Source organism: Gobius niger (genome assembly GCF_951799975.1).
Source record: "Gobius niger genome assembly, chromosome: 19".
Classification (NCBI taxonomy): domain Eukaryota; kingdom Metazoa; phylum Chordata; class Actinopteri; order Gobiiformes; family Gobiidae; genus Gobius; species Gobius niger.
The window spans coordinates 16894516-16918672 of NC_136870.1; the positions used below are offsets into that span (position 1 = coordinate 16894516).

The following is a 24157-nucleotide window of genomic DNA, read 5'->3' on the forward strand; positions in this document are numbered from 1 at the left end:
CTACTGCCACCTCAGAAGATATGTCAAATACTGTTCAGAAAAGGGAGCAGCAAAGGGAGGGAAGGGGAGAGTGCAGCTTCCTGACAACCTGGTTTCAGTCATTTGGATCTGTCCAGATCATTGTTGTTGAGCCAAAAACACATCAGTTTTGCGCATTCCACTGAAAAGAACGTCGTCCACCTAGATAACCCATTTACCTGTGAAGATTGTTTCTTGAAATAGAAACTGCCACATTCAAATTAGGCCAGTATGGACTGGACTTTAAAAATGTCTTGTGTAATGTGTTTATAATTACAATATTTTTCCCTCAAAACATTTGTCAGGGAGGGGAAGGATGTTGGTCGGCAAACAGAAAGAAAAACCCGTTTGGGAATCTGAGGTTTTTAATCATCTTGTAGAGCATTGTAATTATTTGTTTACCACTCTGAAATATTTATTTGTATTGCAAAGCCCCAAATTACCCTTTCATTGTGTCTGCATCAGTGTCTGAATTCTCTTAGAACACTCTCTCTAGGCCACAGAGAATAAACAGATTTGAAACCCTGACAATAGCTGTACTTTGGAGCCAAATTAGCGTTGAAAAAGAAAAAGTGGGCCTGTTTTTCCTGCCGCTCCGTTACAATGCTGCGCTTGTGTTATTATGTCAGGGCTGGAGATGATTATCCGGAGTCGGGATGAATTTGCTGTGACACAACCCACTATGTCTGTATCCTCTGTGGCTTCAGGGCAACGGGAGGTTAGGAGGTTGACTGAGTTCCTGCCAGCACGGGCCTCTGACTCATGCTTGTAGGGGGAAAAAACAGCAGCTTGCTCTTTCGGTGGAAGTGGTGGTTGGAGTTGCTACGCTATGGTGCCCCTGTAACTGTTCATAGTATTCTTTCAGATTAGTTATCGACATGGGTTTACGCCAAACTGTTGAAAGTACAAACCATTTATTTTCCTCTTATAGACATGCCACAATCTCATTTTAGAGATGCACAAAGCTCGAGGAGAAGCTTAACTGTATGATACTGAGACCACCTGTTGTGTATTCATGTTTAGATTGCCTTTTTATCCTGATATTTTTTGACACTGTGGGCTTCTACATTGGTTTCTTTTGAGGCAGAGAGAGGATCAAATCCCATGGTGTTGCTACAGTGAAATTGGTGTCGAGAATTGGATTCAGTCAGACATTTAATCAATGTAACAAAATGCAGATATAAGAGCAGACTGTCTACTCAATTTGTGGTAAGAGGCTTCTGGTAGAGCTAGAAACAACCACTATTTATTTGCAAGCACACGTTTAATTCATTCATGAAATTATCACTAATTTTAACACTATGGTTTATAGAGACCCAGATTTTTCTCTCTTACTGGTTTAAAAAGGCTCTAAAATCACATCTCATTCTGGGTTGCCTTTAGATTAGATTAAATAGACTTGATTGGGGACAGATGCAGGGAGGGATTTTGGGTGGGATTATTTAGGTTTACCTCAAACTGGTTCAGAGCTTATTCTGGTTTCTGATCGCATTATCAGTTCAAGAATGAAAACGAACTTTTACATCATGTAGATGTGAACAGATCAGCTTTGCAATTCTTGTCTGTACAGGCTATTTTAGTGGAACATGGTTACTTCACCTGACAGTCATTACTTTGCACGTAATGTGTCAGTCATTCTTCAAGCTTTAAATATAACAATTTAAGTTAAGTAACAGTTCTTTCCAATATAGGTACGGTTGTTTAATTTAGGTTTTTGTTGGTTTTCAGTCGTCATCGGAGTATGTTTTTTTTCCATTTTTTTTTTTTTTTTACCAGACGGGTATCAGGCGAGGTGCCATTCCACAACTGACCAGCAGATGGTGCCAGTGCCTCAAATAAGAAGGAGTGTCAGTATGAAGAGCAGGACAGACTCGTTACCCAGAGGTTTGTCTCTGCAAAATTGGCGTATGGATTGTTAAATTATTGAAATTGTCGGTAGTAACAGCAAAACTTTAGCAAACTTAAGACTATTGACATGAGGGCTTTGTGATGCAGCGGATACAGTATTTCAAGTAAAAACTAGAAGCTGTCTGGACGGATCGGTATCTTCATATCAAACTAACTTCAGAAACAATGGGATGTTAAAGTTATGATAATTTGTGAATCAGAAAGAAAGATCAAGTCCAGGTTTGGTATCATAATGAGTATTTATTAAGCAATCTCTTCAACCACAGTTTTGTTTACGGATTGAATATTTCTCTTATGTGAGAGGAATGCAGCTCTTAAAAACTCAAAGAAAAAAAAAAAATCCCTATTGAGATTTAATTTAAAACAAAAACACCATAGCCTTATATACAAGTGGGAGGGGCCTGTGCAAGAGGTGCGTGGGGCGTCGGGGCGTATGATTGGTCGGTACAGAGGTCTGAAGACGAGGGGCGGGCGGGGTTAGCTTTAGTACATGTAGCCTTTGGAGTAGGGTTGTGGTCCCACGTTTTGATTGGGCTGGTCAGGGGGGTAGGACCCGCCCTCGTCCAGGTGGGACAGGGGCACCGTGTCCTCCTCGTTGACGTAACGCTCGAACTCGGACTTGAGGCTCGGCCGCTGATTGTCGGGGAAGGCCAGAGAGATGAGCGCTTCCGGCTCACACACGAACTTGTAAACGTAGCGCTCCCCTGCAACCTGGACAGACGAAAAGGGTTTATTAATGGTTGTTAATGAGTCTGAATGAGTGCACTATGGAAATAAACAGTCGAGGATCCGCCCCATGATGGAAGCAAAAATCGGTATCATAATTGCCTTAGACTTTTTGAAATGATCAAATATAGAGTTTAAAACCACAGCGGAGGCTAACCAGCTACATGCTAACCTCTGATCATTGCACGGATAATTTACAAGAAAGAACAGACCAAATACTTAAAAATACAGATAAATGCTTTTATAACCTTTTTTTTTTAAAGTTTTGGATAAATGTTCAGTTTCTATTTATGTGTTTTATGTTCATGCTATGCTAATTTGCTGGTATCAGTTTTCTTTTTTTCCAAAATGTCTATAGATGTAGATTCTGAATGGGTTAGGGTTGTTTCACCTTTTATCTTTTATCAAAATTATAATTTTTTATTCAATTTTCTGAAAAGTTAATAAGCCTTTTTGATTTAATGACTAACTTAAAGTGATAGTCTGGAACCCTAAATGTTTTACAGATGTTATAAAATGTGCAACATCGACCATCAGGTTTTGTATTTTGACCAAAAGTAAGTTTTTATATATAATAATAATTTCTTGTAAAGTCCCTCCTTTCCAGATCAACTAATCATTGTCTAATATCCTCCCGCATTGACCAATGAGACGAGCTTTTCCTGTGAACCAAACTGTCATGTCCAATCAGGAGGGGAGGGGGAGGAGCCTTATTGTTTACTTTTGAAAATTCTGTCCCTGTTCTCCTCATTTTCAAAGTAAGAAGGGATTTCTGGTGAGAGCTGGGAGGAATTTGATTGTTCACTTTCGAATTCCACTCTATCTCCCCTCTCTTTGCAAACTTACAGACTATCACTTTAAATTCTTTATATTGACAATAGATATCAGTATAAAGCATTTTAAAGCCACATTACCCACCTCCTCATAGGGTTACACTATGACAGGAGGGGAAATGGAGAATAAAGAGTTTGTGACTATTAACAGCAGTTCTCAGGCGACCTGTACCTTTTGCATGATCCCCTTCTCGTAGTAATAGCGCAGCGAGCGGCTGAGCTTGTCGTAGTTCATGGCAGGACGGTTCTTTTGCATCCCCCACAGCCGGGCCACCTGAACACAGAGGAGAGGGGTTTATACATCACAGGTTCACGTCTGCCAAAAAAAAAAAAAACACTCCAATAACGTGTAATTCATTGATATAAACACTGGGGGTCCTCAGTGCCAAGTTAAGGACACTCTCCCCCTAACACAGTCCACATGCTGACACCAGGGCGAGTCCCCACATGTGCATCCACTTCCTTTTTATGTAACCCATTACCGCTTGGATGCAGCCATAGTCCCGCAGTGTTTTGAGTGAAATAGGAGTCACCGCTGGGGTGTCGGGCATGGGCCCCCCCCTCTCCTCCAACATGGGGGCACCAATCCTGACAGAACATACGCACCTCTCACCTACTTAAGACATGTTTTTTTACTTTACTCACTTCTGGACACATTAGCCTTTGTATTTCACAATCTATAGCTTGAAATAATTCCGAAAATGTGAATGTTGGTAGAGGCAAAGGACTAAAAAACACAGAGGAGTGCCACGTCATGACATCAGCATGTGAATCAGAGCATTTTGAACACATATTTAATTACGCATTACGATTTGCCGCTGTCAATCGTTCTTGTGCATGTGAAGATAGTGGAACAAGCTGGAAGTTCAGGGGGGAGGGGCCCGTGGCATGACTCAGGACGGTCCGATTCCCAAAGTGACCATCCCGCTTTTGATCTCTGAGTGCTCTCTCAGCTCTAATTGCTCTTGTAAAAACGCCATCCATATTTAATGTACAGTAAAAGATAATGGAAAACACACTATAGGCTTTATCTGAACTGGGCTAAAAGCATGCAGCCCAGTCATCAACACCGCGGAGGCTTCAAACATCAGAAAAATGTCTCCTGCATCGAAACATAAGGAGGTGAGAGAGCGCGATGGCTCTGTTTGGTGTCTGCATATGTCCTTCCTTCATGAAGCCAGTGTTTCATGTGTTGAATAATGGATGCTGAGATAATGGAGGACTGGGAATAGACCGCTGCCTGGGGAAAGTGGCTGAATCACACTTCTGATCTGACTAATCTCAGGAAGACCTCGAAACCTTTCCAAAAAGCAAGTGCAAGGAAAAATTATAGTACTATGACATTATAGATACAATATTTTGGGGGAAACCAAACAAGCAAACAAAAATACAAAAAGTAACATTTTGCGTAGGCCTATAGTAAAACAAAAAGAAGAAAAGAAATGAAAGACGTGTGTTTAGTTAAAACGATGGATTGTTTATCTTTTGCACAAAGTAAAGCTTTGCAAAGAGGTAGCCGGGGCAGCATGGTGGCACAGTAGTTAGTGCTCATGCTTCACTAGCCTGGAAAAATCCAGACTCACTCCTGTACCAGCGAGTGAGTCTGGTCACCGCTGTGTCGATTCCGAAACAGGAAGCGGAGTAAACCAATCAGCGTCTGCCGTTAATGCGGCGTTATTAGCGGTTTTGCGTTAATATTTGTGCAGGATTATGAATCATGAAACTCACAGCCTGTCGATGTGTTTTTGGTCACTCAAAGGAACAGGCCACCATTTTTACATACTGAGATATGTTCTTGACCGAGCTTAGATGAGTTGATGTGTACCTGTTTGGTCTTTGTGCGTGCCCTCAGTCACACAAACTGACCAAAGATGTTGTAGCATTTGGCCTCTCCCAGTATATGCCTATAGCTCCAAACGGGAGTGACGTTAGAAGCGACCACGCTCTTCCAGGGGCCCAAAGACCAGACAGGTACGCATCAACTCGTCTAAGCTCAGGTAAGAACATATCTCAGTATAGAAAAACGGTGGCCTGTTCCTTTAACATCGATTGGAGACACGCTCTTATTGCACGGCAACTATTTGATTTTGCGGATGTATAAAAAATACCGAGGGGAATCGTTCTGGCCTCACCAGGCTAAAGCTTCACAGCCTTTCTGTTTCTGTTTTGACTTTCGTGACCGCATTGGCTCTCTGGAATGGCACTTTGAAGTGAGTGGCTCGAGCTCGATCTCTTCTTTGAAAAATAGTTTTGTCTGTTTTCATACAATTTGGCAAAAATGTAGCAAAACAAACACAAGAAAACAGCAAACCACAAACAAATGAAAGGTTTTTGTGCAAACATTTCTTGCCTCCCATTTATTGTGGGAGGCGCAAAGTGTTGTTTGCACGACTTCTTCGGGGGTGCTCCACTTTCCCCCTACCACCATAAACATGTACAATAGGTCCCCCCCTCTGTGCCAGGATGAATGAGACTGTGTGTTTGCCACATGGTACTTGCTCGTGCTCCCCCCCCCCGCGCCTCCCGATCACAGTGCGTTCCTCTGTACCTCCTCAGGCTCGATGAGTTTGAACTCCATGCCCCGTCCCGTCCAGGCGATGAAGTGCGCGTTGCCGGGGTCGTCCAGCAGGGCCACGAGGAACTGCCACAGCTGCAGGGAGCCGCGGCGCTGGTAAGGTGTGCCCTCCCGAAATACCCCTCCGCTGCCTGCCTCCTGCTTCACTTCACCTAGAGAAGGGGGGGGAGACAAATACACTGTCAACGGAATGCACCTACGGACAATTCAATAAGAGCACTGGCAATATATTACACTTAGTAGAGAGAAAAAGGATTGGCCTCGTACTCCCTCCTGCTAAACCACCAGTAGTTGGTACATACAGGCTTTTGGCACGTCAAAAAACCAAACCATTACTTAAGACTTGACTAAAAAGACCTCCCTTAAGACACGCATTAACTCAAAATGGTTCTTACATTTCTTGTTCATGGGGAGTTAGACAAATACCAGATGGAAGTGAGTGCATTTAGGCAGTGCCAGGACATCTGGACCTTTCACAAACAGCTGCGCCACTGGACACAGTCAAATGCTTTCTGACCATTTTTATTAAATCCCATCTAATATTTCAACTGTAAATGCCAAGATATTTGATTAAAAGGCTGCTGGGGAAATTCAGGGGAAGTTTAAAAGCAACTGGGCTCCAATTTGTGCTTAATAGAATGTATAGCGTCGCATGTATAGTCCTGCAAAGTCAATACAATAAGTAAACACGGAATGAAACGCGACTCCAATTAAATATACTTGTGTTGGAATTTCCCGACGTAGCAGAGATGGAAATACGCGGTCGACTGGACTGGAGGGGTTGAGTCGAGAGAAGAAGCTTCTTCTTTCACGTGTAAGACTGGTTAAACAAGCTAGAAGACTATTTAGTTTTGAGTGGTGTGGGCTGCCATAACTCCACCTGCAGCTTGTTTACAATTTTTCAAATTAGTAAAGCTGTAGCTGTAGCGTTTATAGCTGTCCTGACCTCTCCTCTTAGATAAACCTAAAAACATCCACGAGCCATGAGCGTGACTGCTGGACTTTAACCTCTTACCCCCTGCCTGAACCGAGCGCATTGTCTTCAGTTTGGCTTTACCCAAATTGACTGGAGAGCAACAGTGTAATGCCTCATTTGAAAGCTAAGACCCACAAAAGTAATCATACCTTTTTTGTCACGTTTTCGCCACGTTTTTGAACGTATTTTTGAAGCGTCTTTGCCCTGTTTTTGTCGTTTGGTTGTCATGTTTTTGTTCCTTTTTTGTCATGTTTCACCATGTTTTTTGTCACTTTTTGTTGCTTCATCATCGCTTTTTTTCGTCAAATTTTCGTCATGTTTTTGTCACTTTTTTGTCAAGTTTTTGTCACTTTTTTGTCAAGTTTTCGTCATGTTTTTGTCACTTTTTTGTCAAGTTTTCATCATGTTTTGGTCACTTTTTTGTCAAGTTTTCGTCATGTTTTTGTCACTTTTTCGTCAAGTTTTCATCATGTTTTGGTCACTTTTTTGTCAAGTTTTCGTCATGTTTTTTGTCACTTTTTTGTCATGTTTTCGTCATGTTTTTGTCACTTTTTTGTCAAGTTTTCGTCATGCTTTTGTCACTTTTTTGTTGCTTTGCCAGCATGTTTTTTCTCACTCTTTTGTTGTGTTTTCGTCGTTATTTTGATACTTTTTTCAAGAAGCTTTTCGATTTGGGTAAAACCAAACTGGACAAAATGTGCTCTGTTGGGGTGAAACAAAACTTAATGAATAGATAGTTTTCCAAAGTGCTTATATTGACAAAAACAACCTTCAAAAAGACATAAAAGGCCACAAAGGACTGGAATTGAGTTGTTGCTTTGGTAAATTATTAAAAGAAAAAATCTCTGTTTCCACACCCGATCCGCTGTTTAGCTCCAATTATTCTATTTACAATAGGCCGGATAGATACAATAGGTCACGGATAGCCCTTGTCTACAGCCCACGGGGACAACATAAACATGTCGGTGACGCATTGCAGCTCTTACACAGATGAGTCCAAACTGAGGTGAAGCCAAGTGTAAGTAAACAGACCCTGATTGGTGTTTGCTTTTTGTTGTTTACTGGTCACTGGATCTGTCGTACACAAGTTTAGCAACGTGAGAACGTGTGCTAAGTTACTCCCGAGTCGCTCCAACCAGAATCGGCCAATCGCGGTGCCCACTCGAATCTGTCCGAGGGATCAATCACCTTCAATGACACGGGGGAAACCAAACCTACTGGCTAAGCTCTAAAACAAAGACTGGTGCTGGAATCCTTATAACTTGATAGTGGCAGATAGAGATTGGCCCAGGCGACAATATGGTTAGGGTTTCGGGATTATTGCGTGCCGACACCTTGCCAAATGGGTTGCGGTGTGCGGTTGAAATGGGCTGTGTGAAGCGAGAGAGAGAGAGACAGAGACAGAGAGTGAAGGAGGGAGTCTCACCTTCGAACTTCTCGGGCACCACGCGGGAGTCGTTTTCGAATAGATAGCCTGCAACAAAGAGGAGGATTGTGTGAATTAAAGAAGGCCTTGGGCAGAAAAGGAGAATTGGGAAACAGTGTCTTGCTGTGAAAACCAGAGATAAGAGGGAACCACATAGCTTTATTACTGTATGGTACATTTGAATTGTAATCGATCTCTGTTATAGTTGGAGATATAGGAGGTTTTACAGTGAAGTCGACTGTGGTAGCAATGGTTGAGCTTTGGAGGATTACCTAGAATTTGCTAACTGCAGTAGAAGTATCAGTCGCATGAAATTTACAACTTCAGGAATCCTACTTTTTAAATGCTTTACTTTTACTCACTTGTACCCACTTCTTTAACCTCTTAACACCCACCTGAACCGAGCCCATTTCCCCCAGTCCACTTCTTGAACACGATTAAAAAGTGACGAAAAACCTCCCCCTCATTCGCAGTGGATCAAAGACATTCTATATTTCTTAAAAATTGAGAAGATCAGACATACCCTTAAAGGCAGTGATGCATCTTTCTCGGAAATCTGGCAACCGTTTTTGAAATATGCTGAAGAAAAACTTGATTTGGGTTTTGTGAATTTTACTTGTGGAATTGTGTGATTATTGTTGTGTGTTTTTTTGCTTGTTCGTTTATTCGGCTTAGTTTGTTTTAAAGGGAGCTGGAAAAGCAACAATAACACACAAAAAAAGCATCAAAAAGCAATGAAGAAAGCAACAAAAAATGACAAAAACAAGACCAAAAAAAAAGAAAGACGAAAACGCCACAGAATCGCTTCTAAAAATGTGACAAAAATACAGCGACAACACAACAAAGAAAGTCACAACCCTGACCTATAGGCTGTAAGATCCAGTCGAGAAACTTTAGATTTGGGAAATGCCGAACTGGAGAAAATGGACTGGGTTAAGGCGAGTGGTAAAAGGTCTTAACAGTCGAATGCATATTTTGCCTACTTTATCTGATTGATTCTCTCTGAGTAGAGAGAACTTCTTCATCTCCTCTTTCTTCATTGTCCGCGCTTCGCTGTAAGTGACACTTTTTCTAAACAGTCACCCTGATTGGCAGATTGTCCTCCTTTTTGCTTTCGGAAAACAGTGGTCTTTTTCCAGAAGTTGTGTTTATTCAGAGATTCTTGAGGCCGGGGAGAGGCGCGACGCGGGCCAACATCAACACGCACGCGGCGCCCGTTAGCCAATGGAAACACGCGACACTCTCAGCCTGTTAGCCAATGACCACAACTGGGGAGGGCCTGAGAGATTTCATACACGCAATTACAACATGTGCACGGCGAGTCCCAAAAACAAAACAGAATGCGTCGATTTGAAAAGTCCTATGTTACGCTTTAATCAGCCGTTTACTACTTAATGCTCCTAAGCTTTGATATTCTTTATAACATCTCGTTGGGTCATGGGCAATGAAGAGATAGGAAAGTCTACATCTTTAGGTATTGAAAAGCAGCAGTTTCTGTAAATGTAAGCCTTGCTTTTTTGGAGATTTGTTACTTTGATTCCAAATTGGTCGTGATGGTAAAAACGTCGATCCAACAACAACTGCATGCATGGCTGTTGTTTTACTGCTGTTGTTTTACTGCTCAGTTATCTATTGTTTATTGAAAGTTTTAGCTTTCATTGGACAGAATAGTAAAGAGTCAAATGCAACACAGAGAAGGGTGAGGAGAAGACAAATTCAGCAACCTATAATTTGCTCTGCGAGCAGTGTTAAGTTAGTCATGCCCCTAGAGGCCATGAGCGCCACTGCAGGTGTTGTAGCATGTTTTTACTCATTAATTGTCCATGAGAGTAAATACTACGCTGACAGAAAAGACAGAGGGAGAGAGGGCTATTGTACATCCAATTATACAATGGAGATTATTTTTTTCACTCAATCTTGGTTGTAAATACTGTTTAAGTGGTGCTAGCTCGCAGTTAGCTTTGCCCATTAACCTGTTAGCTTCTTCTTCGTGATTCCATTAGTGTGTATTGGTGACTCTGACCCAGTGCAGGGAAAGTTGCAAGTGTGGTTTTCGGGCCAGAGACACCAGGGGAGATGAAAGACCCCCGAATCATCCCATTAGCACTTGTATTACCCCCCCAGAGGGACTATGAAAAGGATTTATTAAGGTAACCAAGCTTTACCCTCTTGGCCATTTTTTTTAATTACTATTATTATGTTGTTGTTGTTGTTTTTTTTTTTACATTTTTCAGTGTTCTGACATGTGTATTTGGAATTATAGCAGCAGAATCAAATGGAGCCTTACCTTCATTGCTGTGTTGGGGATTTGGATATCCATCATTGTGGTGGTACATAGAGGGACATCCAGGCACATCTGCAAAAAATAACATAAAAGTAAATTAACAATACGACTCATGTAGTCTAAAATACTTTTATATGCAAATTTCTGCCTCAACGCTCAAAGCAAGAACGAGCAAAACACTTGAAGGGCAACGGCTGCATTTCTATCACTTCTCTCTTTCGTTTGCGGGTATTTTTAGGCCTCGAGCGAGGCACCTTCACCAGACCAGAAAAATGGTAAAGTATACAATGTCGGCACTGTCGGGGCACATCACCGACTGACTCCTGTACAGTTCAGTGGAACAGAAATTAATCTTCTCGGGAAACATCTCCTGCAAGTCTGGGCTTATTTCGGGAATAATGAGCTACTTTGTAACATTAGAACGTTTAGCATTGACTTTCACATGCCGTGTACCGTCAAATAAACTGTATATTCTGGTCATGTAAAAGGCGTGTCTCCTAACCTTTTTATCCATAACTGCTTGTCTATTATCACCCGCTCTTTCAATGGGAGAAACTTGATCTTAAAGGTGTAGCTCTGTAGCCTCTAGCTCTATACAGAGTGACTCATCGGTGGAGAATGCAGCCGCTGTGATAAGATGCCATGGGGACAAATCAAAGCCTTATATTTGCCTCAATCAATCTGAGCAATATTGTCCAGCAGTGTTTTTTTTAAATTAAACAATACATTTTAGTTATAGCCTTTTGAGATTTTTCCTCCCATTTAGTCAGTAGTTTTAGTAAGTGTAATCTACAATATTAAGTCAATCAATACAATATCAATCAAAAAGTGGATCATAGTGAAAAAAAAGAAACTCAGACGCGGCTTCGTTGGCGTTGGGAACCGTTGCGCTCCCACCGAGACCAGATTGGGGCGTGAGCGAGTGCGAGCCGGTTATTTGTATCCTGCTTATTGTGGGGCACTCGGTGTCTTTCACACCGCACAATGGCGGTGATTAGTGATGGTATGCCAATTTGGATGTGAAACTCCAAAGCCCCATTCACAAACCGGCAGCTGGCATTGTCCGCGTTTTGTAAAGATGAAAAGGAAGCGGTTTTGTTGTTGGTTTTGACTTGGGTTCAGGTTTTATTGTGCGACGTGTGTAGCCGGCAGGACACGCCTGTTCCAAAACATAGTCAAATTGTAATTATATTTTTATTAATGGGATGACAGGAAACAATTAATGCTTCATAAATACAAAGAGAGCTGTTGGACTAAATGTGTGAGATGTTTTGTAGGTCAATGAGGTCAGATAAATGTAATATTTGAAATTTGCATACACCAACCTTTTTCCACTCATTATACCGTCATTGGTAACATCAATGTACTTCTCATTTTCAGTGAAATTCTTATTTCATAATTCATATAGATTAGGCACAATAAATATAAAATCTGGTTCATGTCATCCATTTATCATCCCGTTTTTTAAAAATTGGAAATACTAGAAGTAAAAGTTTATTTTAGTGTTGTTGTAGTTGTAGAAATATAAAGACCCTATTGTATGTTTTCTCTAGTTGTGGTATAACATTAGTTTTGTCTTTCAATATATTCTTAAAGCAGATTAAATGATATGTTTGCATCCAGTGTTGGGGGTAATATATTACAATGGCAACGAGTTACAAAAATGTATTACTTTTTTCAGTCACCAAGGAATATAACATATTACACAAACTATGTAACTTAGTAATTACATTTCAAGTAACTCGAGTTACAAGTGCATTCAAATGTATGAACAGAGAAATGCCAAACTCCCCCAAAGTAAAAGGCAGCACCAAATCAAGATGGACACTGGTGTATAAGATCTGAAGTCTGTAGTTAATGTCCTCAAAACAAAACACGAGACAATGGGGAAATGAAAGAAATCTTTGACTGCACTTTTGCTATAATTAGTTTATATTTTCCCAAAAGTAACTCAAAGGTAACTCAAAGTAGTGTATCTCAGCTACATTGTTGAAACAGTGATTATGTAATACAAACATACTACATTTTTAGAGCTGTAATCACTAATATAGAGTATACTGTATTACAATTTTAAGTAACTTGCCCAACACTGTTTGCATATAATTATAAAGCCTTTTTAATGACTGTGAACTTATAGACTAGTTGTTGTGAAACTGAGAAGATTAGAAATGCATTCAATCAGAGCTGGCATCACAACATTGAGTTTATCTTTAACTGTAAACCCCCTTAAAAAGTGATATATATATATATATATGTCCACAGCCAACCATACTAAGTACTTAGCAGTAGATAGAGTTGACCATTGTTGACCATAGAGTTGACCATTGTTTTGAACTCCTTCGGTCAGTGAAATATTTCCCCTCTCGTTCATACCCATCCTCTGCACTGTCTCCAGCTGCAGCACTTACAGTATCTTGTTAAAATCCTGGCCTGGCTACTCCACCCTGTGCCCCCTCTCTATCGGCCCTCCTCACCCCCCTCCGCCCTCCAGAGCCCAGCCAGTGAGCAGCTCGAATTACCGCGGCCACGCTCATTTTTCCATTATGAGTTCATCTGCCGGCACAAAAAGGAAGCCGCTGGTGCAACCTGAGACCTGCTTGCGCTCCACTGGGGACTCTAGTCTTTCCAGTGCCCTCCATTTTCTCAATGAAATTCCTCTGCGCCTCTCTTTCACCGAGCGCTGTGCACGAGGGAGGGAGGGATGGGGGAGTGGAGCAACCGCAAGTTTAAAAAAAAAAAAAAAAACATCCTTTTTTTTTTCTTCAAAGTGTCAAAGAGTTGAAGGGAGGAGTTTGAAGAAAGGGAGGGCAGGGTGGATACAGTGAATACATTTGTTTTGCCTTTTGGACATTTTGTTCTTTAGTTTGCTACGCACACCAGTGAGACTTTGTATAGAAAGGTGTTTGGAAAGAGCGGAACAGATTAGCAAGTGACAGTCATAATATGTCATCATCTCACATGTTCATCCAAGGTTTAAACGCTCCTTTGTCGAGGGGAGACTATTCTGATCATCAGTGTTTACCTCTGGTTTTTCCACAAGCATTAGGTAAGATTAAAGCACAAGTGTGGAGGTGGATATTGGAACTCTAACTCTGGCTTGGGAGAAAATTAGTTACTTATAATTATTTCCGACTAAATATTTTCATTTAGGCAGCGTATAGAGGTCAGAGCCAGGAGAATTAGATTTCACTTGCTTGTTTAAAAGTACTATTTACATTACCCAGGGGTGAGCAAGTTCTATCTCAAGAGTTTATTAAGTACACTTAGTAAGTGTTATTAAAAGATGTTAGTAAGTGTTATTAAAAGATGATTTTATTTATCTATAGGTATTTGTCTATTTGAGGAAAAATGAAGGCAGTGACAAATTTTCCAGGAAAAGGACCCTCCAGTTCCTCCTCTATTGTGACTCTTTTTTACTTTTAATTCTCGGTTTGAAACAGGTTGAATTGGCTCTTGAAATTGAAGGTTGCAGACCCCTGTCCGACTACTAATGTACTACTACTTAAACAAAATGACTTCATTTGGTAGCACCAATTTAAATTAAGTGTATTTAACTTATCTTCTATTGTTTAACAGACTGATATAAAAAAAAAAAAACTTTGACATATCAGTTTGTTAAACATTTGAAGATAAGTGAAATAAACATAATTAAATTTTGTGTTACCAATTGTTACCAAAATTACCAAATATGTTTTAAGTTGGTTCACAAAACACTTCTTTCAGTGTACAAGCCTACACAGGGATGTTCGGTTTATAATCTTGTAGTTTCACATTTTTATGAACATTTCATTTTCATAAATATGGCAATACAATAAAAAAATAATGTTTGTCCTTCATATTGATCAATCTCAATATTCAATTAGATTTTTTTTAAATGATGAATACAAATAAGTATGGCTCTTTCCAATTCATGACAGGCGTTTGAAAACAACTTGCAGCTTAAACAACAAATTACTGCTTTCAGACTATAGATACAGACGGCATCGTGAAAAAAAAGCGCAGTTGGAGCTAGCACTAGCTAGTGTTAGCACTAGCATGACGCTAATATGAAGCATCATGTTAGCATTCTCTGTTATTTATGTATTTATGGGCTGTAGAAACCTATATTCATAATTCAGCATTTGTTAAAGTATTTTTTGAATAATTAGAGAAAGTTTAGATTTTTCTCCAAATAGTTTTCCCCCTTAACTGTATTCAAACATGACCATATATGGGCAATTACGGAGATGCCATCTGTATCTATTCTTTTAATTATTTTCATAAATCTCCATCCAAACCAGACCCAGACCTTGGACACAATAACTCGTCTGCGATGCCACTCACCGGGTTCGTAGGTGTAGTCTGTGGGCTCCTGCTTGACCATCATGTGGGCGGGGGGGAACCGGTGCTGATGCGGGTGTGAGTGCGGGTGGGGGTGTGGATGCGGGTGTGGCCTGGGCCCGTGTCCCGCGCCCGTCATGCCCTGAGCGGCCCTCTCGTACATGGGGTCCAGGTACTCCTGCTTAAAGCTCTGCTGCAGGTAGGGCATGCAGGGGTCTGAGTGCTGCCTGTGATAGCCTCCGCTGGGACCCCCGCCGCCGCCCCCTCCACCTCCTCCTCCACCGGGACCCCCGCCGCCTCCGGCCCCTGTCCCGCCGCTGCCGTGTCCTGACGGGGCAGAGGGCATGCGCTGGAAGGTCGGGGCGGCAGGGGGGAACTGCGGGGGGGCCATGGGGTCTCCTGAATGGCCCTGGTACCTGGAACTGAAGAGAAATATGGCTTTTAGTACGGTATAGAGAAAAATACTGTAAAATAATCCAATCAATCTATAATCTCACTCTAATCTAGCCAACTCTTGTGCTTGTGTACCTGGGATTGAGGTGGTAGCTGTTGCTGGGCAGTGGCTGTGAGGCAGGGGCGTGGTTCATGTATCCAGCGTCGGGCCGTCCCGCTGCAGTGGGTTTGGGGGAGTAATGCTGTTGCATGGGTGACATGGGGGTCCCGGGGCAGGAGCTCTTGGCCCCGGCAGCAGCCCTTTTCTGCTCATAGGCACTGTGGGGCGCACACACATAAACACATCGATGTATTAGACATACACTGGGCGTTTGAAACACGGCTGTCCTCGGGGCTTGTTTTCGTTTGTGACTGTCGATAAAGCTAACAGAAGCGATAACAGAAGTGCTACAGGCCTCTGCTGGTGCGGCGCAGTCGTCAATATGATGTGGTCAGGGTGAGGGACGGCTGAGCAGAGCAGCTTTAGTGTCGGTGTGCTCGGTCATTGGGTATACGTCAGGGTTGAACAATGTGAGAATTTTTTTTAGAATTGTCTTGAATATGACACCAAAAAAATCCACTTCAATAAGCATTTTTTGCCATGGATATTCCGTCACCTCATATTTTGAACAACAATTTGGTGATATGTTGTAATAATTGTTCTTAATATAGGCACCATTTACAGTTTTGTTTTGGTCAATGACTCTCAAACTGTGCTACAGGTGATGGTACTCCTGAGTTATGCTTATTCATGCTTATTTCCTGCTTATTTCCTGCTCATTTCTTGAGTCAGTCAAACATGAGACCTAATTTACTGTTTTGGTCCCGGTTTAGACCAGTGTTTTAATGTAGTTTTAGTCTTAATCTTTTGACAAAAATGTCATTTCATTTTAGTTGAGATTTAGTCATAAAATGCTCTTAAATGTTAGTCTAGTTTTAGTGGACTAGAATTGCATATAAATTTAGTAAATTATAAATTATAATCATATTTAATCAAGGTCCTCTGCTTTATGGAGCTTCTCCTCATGAACAAAGCTCAGAGCTGTTCCTTTGGCTTATTTAATTCAAATGATTTGAGGCTCTTTTAGACTGTCATGGGAAGTTTGGTTGATTATAGTCTCTTCTTTTCATTTTGATTTAGTCTCATTTTAGTCATAGGTCATCAAGTAGGTCATAGTCATCAAGTTGTCTTAGTGCATGTCTTGGCCAGGTCTGTTTCGAAAAAGGGATTTACTTTAGTTTTGTTTATTTGTTTATTTGAGCAGTTAACATTCTGCTCAAAAGATTATCCATCTCAGTGAACTTCCCGGTTAAATAAAATAAAATAAAACTCCAAGTCACTCCTGGTTTAGCTTTGTAGTCAATCAATAGTGCCTGCTTTGTCCAAGCAGTAATACTTCGTCCTTGATGGTCCAATGCAAAATATTTCCAGTGATAGTTTGGTTTGATTGTGAACTGCTGTCTAGGATGTTTACATAAAGTTTTTTTTTATTTGGTGTCCCAACCTGGCATAAAGGCACTGCTCTCCGCTGGGGTAGCTGAACGTCTGCTTGTGGCTACAGGACTGACTGGGGTCCGACCCGGGACTCTGTGGTTCCTTCTTTATAGTGACTGGAGGGCTGTGAAATGCCACCGCTGTAAAAGACAAACAAAACAACACCGACAGATGAGATTTGGTACCAAACACGGGCCGCTTTGTCTGCTCGCCTTTCTTTAGCCCTTCCCCGATACTACTTAAAGGCAGAGACAAATACTTTGTGTCTTCGCTGGAATCTGTTTTACGTGCCAACCAAAATGCTTAAGAGACCGTCAGCTGCACAACACCACGGAGGGGAGGAGGCAGACAGACGTGAATAAACATAGCACTTTTAAAAAAAAAACACGCACTCGTATATATAGGACACACACAAGCTCGCACACGACTGCATTCCAACAGGGCCCTCGCCCATTTCTCCTCCTCGAGGCTCCAGACACAACAAGAGCCAAAACTTCCTTGGTCAAAGTCAAGTCAAGCACCACTATGTTTTATTGTCAAAGCAGCTATTGGATTTTACCGTCATGTGGCATGCAGTTAGTTTTTCTTGAGAATACAGTGAACACCAATGACTGACCTCGATTAACAAAAACAAAAAAACGTACGAAATTCGTCAAAACCTTGAAAATAATTCATGGTTTGCGCATTACTTCCTTTTTCAAAAGACTGGACACACACTTTAATCGTTCACAGCACACATGATGTTCTTTTTTGCAGTTTCATATGAAGAGAAGAGAAACTTACTGGTACATCTGCTCTGTGTGCGCAGATATTGACCACAAAGTTCATGTTTTTTAAAAACAAAGTGTGCTTTTGATCCATGGGTGCAGCGCTTTGTGAATTTGGCCCCAACAAAGACAATATTCTGCAGGATTTAGGGATACGTATGCTGTCGATTGAGGAACAACTAGTCAAATATAAATCTGTATTTATCCAAGCTTTGAATAGGTACAAATTGCATGGCTTAAAACGTCTTTAAGCTAGATTTCCTTCAATACTAATAGATAATTCCAAGCAGTAGGGAAATTATATGGTTGTTCCCATTTAACCAATCAACTTTGGACTTTTTTCTCCTTTGCGCCCTGTCTATCAAGTCATGCTGCTGAAGAGGCCTATCCTCCGTGCACACAAAACCCACCCAAAGTGAGGCTTCAAACTGCGCCGATGACTCGTGTTTATTATTCGAGGGGAGGTTTTCACCCGGAGAACTGTACAGGATGTTTTTCTGGTCCCGACAGGGTAAACAGGAGCAGCTGTGCACTTCCAGCTGAGGGGGGGGAGGCCAGAATTGTGTGTGTGTGTGCGAGTGTGCACGTAGACCCAGGAGCGTGCACCTGGCCAGTCTGTGTCTGTCTATGAGCTGGCAGCGGTGTGTAAAAAGTGCCGGGGTGCCTGCAGTGGGTGTGGAGCCGACGGGGCAGGCCACACTGAATAGCACAGCCCAGGTAATTATATGGTCCAGTCCATTCACAAAAAAGGAGAGGGAAAAGTGTCCGTCTGAGTTCGCACCACAAGGACAGCCCCCTTTTCAGAGAGTGAAGTAATGCGGAAAATACCAACAACTTCATAGTATGTATCCAAATGCTTGTGGTTCTGCAATAGATAAAGCTTCAGTGTCATTCATGTCAGTTCTAAACTGTTTATATTGCACTCCATGATCTTGGTCTATCTATATCTTCTTTGTACATATATATATTGTAAATGTATTGTTTTTATATCTGTGTATTACATCGCATAGTGAGCTTTCAGCTAAGGATGTTTTGCCCCAACTTGTGTATTAAACGTAAGACTGTTTAACACAAGATAGAGGCCTATTAAAACACTGCCTGCTCCTAAGAGGACAGGTCCGAACTGCCATAACCACCTATCTCTTGTTTTTACTTTATGTGGAAACAAAAAGTTAATGTTTGTGCATATTAGACTTTGTATTGACCTAGCAGCTGTATGAGTGGTCAGCATGGCGCTTTTTCTTTCCATCACAGTGGTCTCTACAACGCCTCAGGATCAATTGTTTTCTAGGTTTTCTGGTGAGAGGGTCTGTCAGGAGTGAAAACCTTCCGAATAATTGATCCTGGAGTGTCATAGAGACCACTGTGATGGAAAGTAAAGGCACAATGCTGACCACTCACACAGCCTCTGGGTAACTACAAGGTCAAACACACACAAATATCAACTTTCTTTTTTCCACATAAAAAGTTGCATAATGCAGCTTTAAAAGTAGTGAAACGAATTGTGGCAAAATAAAAAACTTCAATGTCATTAAAAGCAGTAAATATGATTCTATTCAAATTTGGTCTAAAAGTCATTCAGCTATAGTTTTGGCTGAAATTGTATTTCTTTTTTTTTTTTTGCTCAAAAGTTCACCCTTATGTCTAATTTGTTTTCGAATAGTTGCATTTCTCATTTCTCTGTTTGATGTAACATGTTGTATGTTGTTCAAAATGAAATGTGCACAGATTTTTTTGTTGTTGCCTTAGAAGTATATGTGAGCATTAAAAAGCATAACATTTGACCTGTTGCTCCCTGAAACCCTGATAAAATACTGTAAATAATGTATAAAATATAATATAATATTATATATGTAATCCTCTGAGAAAATTCCAAATCCTCAGCGAGCTGGCTTTGCATGCTGGATGCAATTCCTTTGAATTTCTCACCACAAAGCCAGATTTGGATACAAACTAAGCACTAAGCACTAATAGTATGATACATTTTCAACACAAAGCTAAGATCTTGACAATCCCAAACTGTTGGCAGACTTGAAAGAAAAACCTGTTTATGAAAGTAATCCACGTCAAAGCTGTGGTTTGTGCTACCTTATGCACTGGTATGCGCTTTACCCACAGATAACTCGAATTCTTTCCCACTGTCTATTGTAGAGTTGTATGTGATCAAGCCACCAATCCAGTTGTAACATCAAACGATCGCGGTTCATCGTGATAATAATCCTATATGTGGCTTTGCTCACTCTCCCACGGCCGTCAGGCAGGTGAGGAAGTGTCGGCTTTTGCTGCAGCTCAACTGGATTAAAGGGCATTTAGACAGATTTCCCAGTCAGACAGCGCGGATCCCTGCCTCCTCTCAGTCTGCATTGCTCTGCTCCGCCTGTGCACACTATGGGGTGGCACCTGACCCGCTAATACTCACAATGCCAGTGTGCGCTTGTCTATTAGTATTGTAGCTTTCCTCTGCCACGGTCATGACCTGCAAACAACCCTTACAGACTGTGTACACAACTCCAGTCGCAAAGCATCCGAGTCAAGCTGCTAATGCGCCCGGCTGCAGTTTCCTCTGACTGGATTTGGCTTTCGGTTAGGACGGCCCATTTCAGGCAATATGGCCCGGGACAGGAATCAGCGTATCCTTTCTGAGTATGAGGCCTCTTCATTGTATTAATAAGTTCAGTGATGACCACGCATTTGCACTTAGCAGTTATTATTGATGGTACGGTGTGACTGGTACAGAAGATAATTAGGTATTTGTGTCTGTATAGGGTACATTAGTGTTTATAGTGCTCTTAGTATGAATGAACAGAATGAATCGCTATTATAAGCTATGAATAGCTTCTGTGGAGTCTCATTTTCACAAAATATTCACTGTGAAATCCAAATAAACTATGTAGAGTTTTGTAAAAGAACACATAAATACACTGAATTTAATATTTGCCTAGAATACAGAAGAAACTGGGTGTATATAAACGTTGGTATTACTTTTTATTGTACAATTCTGCCAGATATGTTATTCCCATGAGTCATAAAGTCATGTGCAATCAGTTTTATGTGAACAGATTTCAGCAAAAGGTTGTCATTGGACACAGATAGAATAGCATACATTAAAAATAGCTCTCTTTGCATATTTGCAAATATTGTGGTTGATCAAACAATAATTCTGCAACATATAATAAATGACACACCCAAATTAGATTTCCAGTGATTCGCTAAAGCTGGTGCTTGCCAACAACACCTTCTGATTTATTTGGCTACAATGCCAGAAGTCAATTCACTCACTCTATCACACTGCATTGCTTTTGCATTTGCATGCTTTTTACTATATTTTATTCTATGATACGGTCTAGGACAAACTCAGATTTCAACTTATCTTCTAAATTGTGCTACATCTGTTTAAAGTTAATTATTGAAAAGGCAAAACCTGAGTCTTAAAGGCCATGACTGATGTACAGATTATAGAAATATCATTTGCAAAAGACTCCAGATTCCAGGAAACTAAGTTACATCAAATAATACCAAGCCTTGGCAAATTTGTCTTCAGACCGTTTTGTGTCCCAAGTTTAAACTGTCATGTCAGTCGTGTAAACACAACCTGCGCTTGTTCCTCTCCATTGCGACCTCCTGTTGACTCCTTGCTTAACGTTACATCACCTGCTCGTCCAGATCTTCATAATTTTTTATTGTTGAAGAGGAAGAGGCCGAGTTCGTGACCCTGAGTGTGAAGCGTGAAGAATGGTGGAAGTGTTTAGAAGTGCACAGACAGTTCCAGTATACAATCGCTGAAGCCTCTCAAAGCTCAGATTTGAGATAAAACAGGACTAAATACAGAAGGATACATACACTATTTAACCTTGTACTAATCCAATAATAACGTTGGACAAATGTTGTTATTTTTGTGGCTTGATCATGCATGTAAACCCTAATATAGAAAGGTACAGTCACTCTATGTAAGTGTGGATTTTGCTGAAGTTTTAATCAACCATTAACATAATAAGTAAATAAATAAAGGGGCATGAATACTTTTTGAGCCCACTGTATCTATAGCTTTTTCATGAGCTTTCCAAAACATTGTATTTTGTTTGGTTTACTTTCCTCACACTGTCCCAATTCAGTTTTGTAGCTCAGTCTGAGAGATTCACGTGTCTTAAATAAACCCAAGGCAGCTCCTCCACTGATAAGGTCACAGGGCTTCCTCACTCCTAGTCCCTTATCTCCTCCTTCCTTATTTTGCAGCATTCTTCGGCGTCTCCCTTTGACACCCCATTCTGAGTAGTTCGTTTAGGGATGACCCGCGCCATAGTCAGGTTGGAGATGGGCCCTTACATATGTAAATGTGTGTTGTTAAGGGGGAGGGCGCAGGGTGAAAGGTGATGGTCATGGTTGAGTGCTTTAGGAAGTAGAGGATCATTACAAGAGGGAGGGGGGGTTTCCTATTCAACGGACGCCCCACCACAAACAAATCGTAGAAGGAGGAAAAGGGATGGCACACACCCCCCTTCCACACACATATACTCTGTATGCACAATGGCTTTCTAGGCACATGTGGGAAAATGTATGGGAGCTGAGTCAGGCCCCTGGGGAACTCCTCAAGCCAACAAACAACATATTAGAATTAACCAGAATGTTGTGATATCATAGTTGACCAAAGTGCTGTACACCATTGATTCTCAACCAGGGGTACAGCGACGCCTGGGGTACTCGAGGACTTATAGGGGATACTTGGAATTGAGATTGAAAAAAATGTCCCATGTCCAAAAAGGATGATATTTTCCAGTAAAATGTATTTTGAGACTATTTCAGCTTTATTTTCAACACAGTTTCAATAGATCTGTGTACAGAGAATCAACAACCTTGAGGTAGGGGTATACACGGAGTACAGAAAGTCCAAGGGACATGCAAGACAAAAAGGTCTGGACCCACTTAAATTAAACAAAGTGCCGGTAATATAGGAGAATATAGACTGAATCCAAGATGGCGCCGAGTAAGGTTGTCTTGGTGCTATCGTGCAAGCGTATTATTATCTAAAATTCTGTGTTATGTTTTATGTTGCACAAGTGTACCGAGGAAAAATGTGTGAACCTGTTCAGCCTGTTCAAACAATGTCAACAAATACAATTCTGATTCTGATTATCTGCGTACACAAATATCTTTTAGGGATAGCACATTGAGACACATGGGGAAATGTATGGGAGCAAAGATACAGCCCTGGGGAACTCCCAAAGAAGTAAGAACAAATTCTACCAACCACTGAAACACATGTTACCTCTATTGTTGTACTGAATATACCAAATGCTGTGTATAAGCTAGTTTACTTTGTGCCAACAGAAAATCGTAGCATCAGAAAGGGCATCTGGGGTAAAAACACCCCAAACCAATCTGCACTTTAACTTCAGCTTTTCCGACCTTGCCTGGTGCACTGATGTAAGGGAAACTCATCTAAATCTTTTCTGCAGACCAAACCTTGAAATGACCTCAACTGTCTTATTTTAGACACAATATTTCCTACCATCATAATCCTGGCCGTTTGGGACGTCCTATCTTAATACTAGCGTGGATCTGGATAGTCTTATGCTCAGTGTTTATGTGTAACTTGGCCAACTCTCAAGTCTCTGGAAATCCGCAGCACACGACAACCTTGCTCACAATATTAAGTCAATGCACATCAGCCCTAGTGTCAAACAAGGTGACTGGATCTGGCCAACGTAAAGCACATGTAAATACACATTTAATAATGGGACATATTGTACAAATAACATTGGAGGGACAACCTTAACACTATCTGGAAGTCTGGTTCATATCTAGCACGATATGGAGTGTGCATGTGCAGTGTTACAGCGGCACGTGGCCTTGCTGGCTACACCTGCACTCAACAATGGATCCCTTATGTGGATCAATGTAAACAAGAATGCCAATTGGTAGAATGTTCAAAACTTTATTTGGCACGAGAGGCAGTACTTAAATTTCACCTTAAGTTTTGGCCTTATCTTACCAAGTCTAACAAACCAATCGGCAACACACAAAACCACATGCTTATCGGCAACAGCATCAATCAATTACAAAATACAGGAGTATGACTTGTATGTCAAGGGACACAAAGAGGAAGGAAGTACTGGGGATGCAGTGTAATCTGTTTGGAGAGTCTATACAGCCAGTGCATGGAAACATATGCCCAGCATGTGTGAGAGTTTGTGTCCGGTCACTGCTCATCGCAAAAACAATAGACTATTACACAATGAACAAAAGTCAATAGAACATTTTCTGCCTGCTTAGACCCTTGCAGTAGTAGTCGCCATATTATGTAGACATTAACGTCTGTGCTAAATGTAGGTGTTAATGGCCAGCGGCCAAGCATAGACACTCACACACTCACAAACTCATGATAAAAAGAACCCTATTG

At 41.2% G+C, this 24157-nt stretch overlaps 1 protein-coding gene across 1 annotated transcript in view; it reads right to left on the minus strand.

The window, feature by feature from the left end:
* Positions 1–2173: 2173 nt before the first annotated feature.
* etv4 (ETS variant transcription factor 4) overlaps positions 2174–24157 on the minus strand; it is a 39819-nt gene continuing 17835 nt past the window's right edge. Inside the window, exons 5-12 of the mRNA XM_079577685.1 lie at positions 17004–17133; positions 15595–15777; positions 15070–15488; positions 10750–10818; positions 8463–8510; positions 6034–6212; positions 3658–3759; positions 2174–2637 (exon numbers count right to left, since the gene is read on the minus strand). Coding sequence (XP_079433811.1) covers positions 2410–2637; positions 3658–3759; positions 6034–6212; positions 8463–8510; positions 10750–10818; positions 15070–15488; positions 15595–15777; positions 17004–17133 — 1358 coding nt within the window. The 3' untranslated portion in view covers positions 2174–2409. The remainder of the gene's footprint in view (positions 2638–3657; positions 3760–6033; positions 6213–8462; positions 8511–10749; positions 10819–15069; positions 15489–15594; positions 15778–17003; positions 17134–24157) is intronic.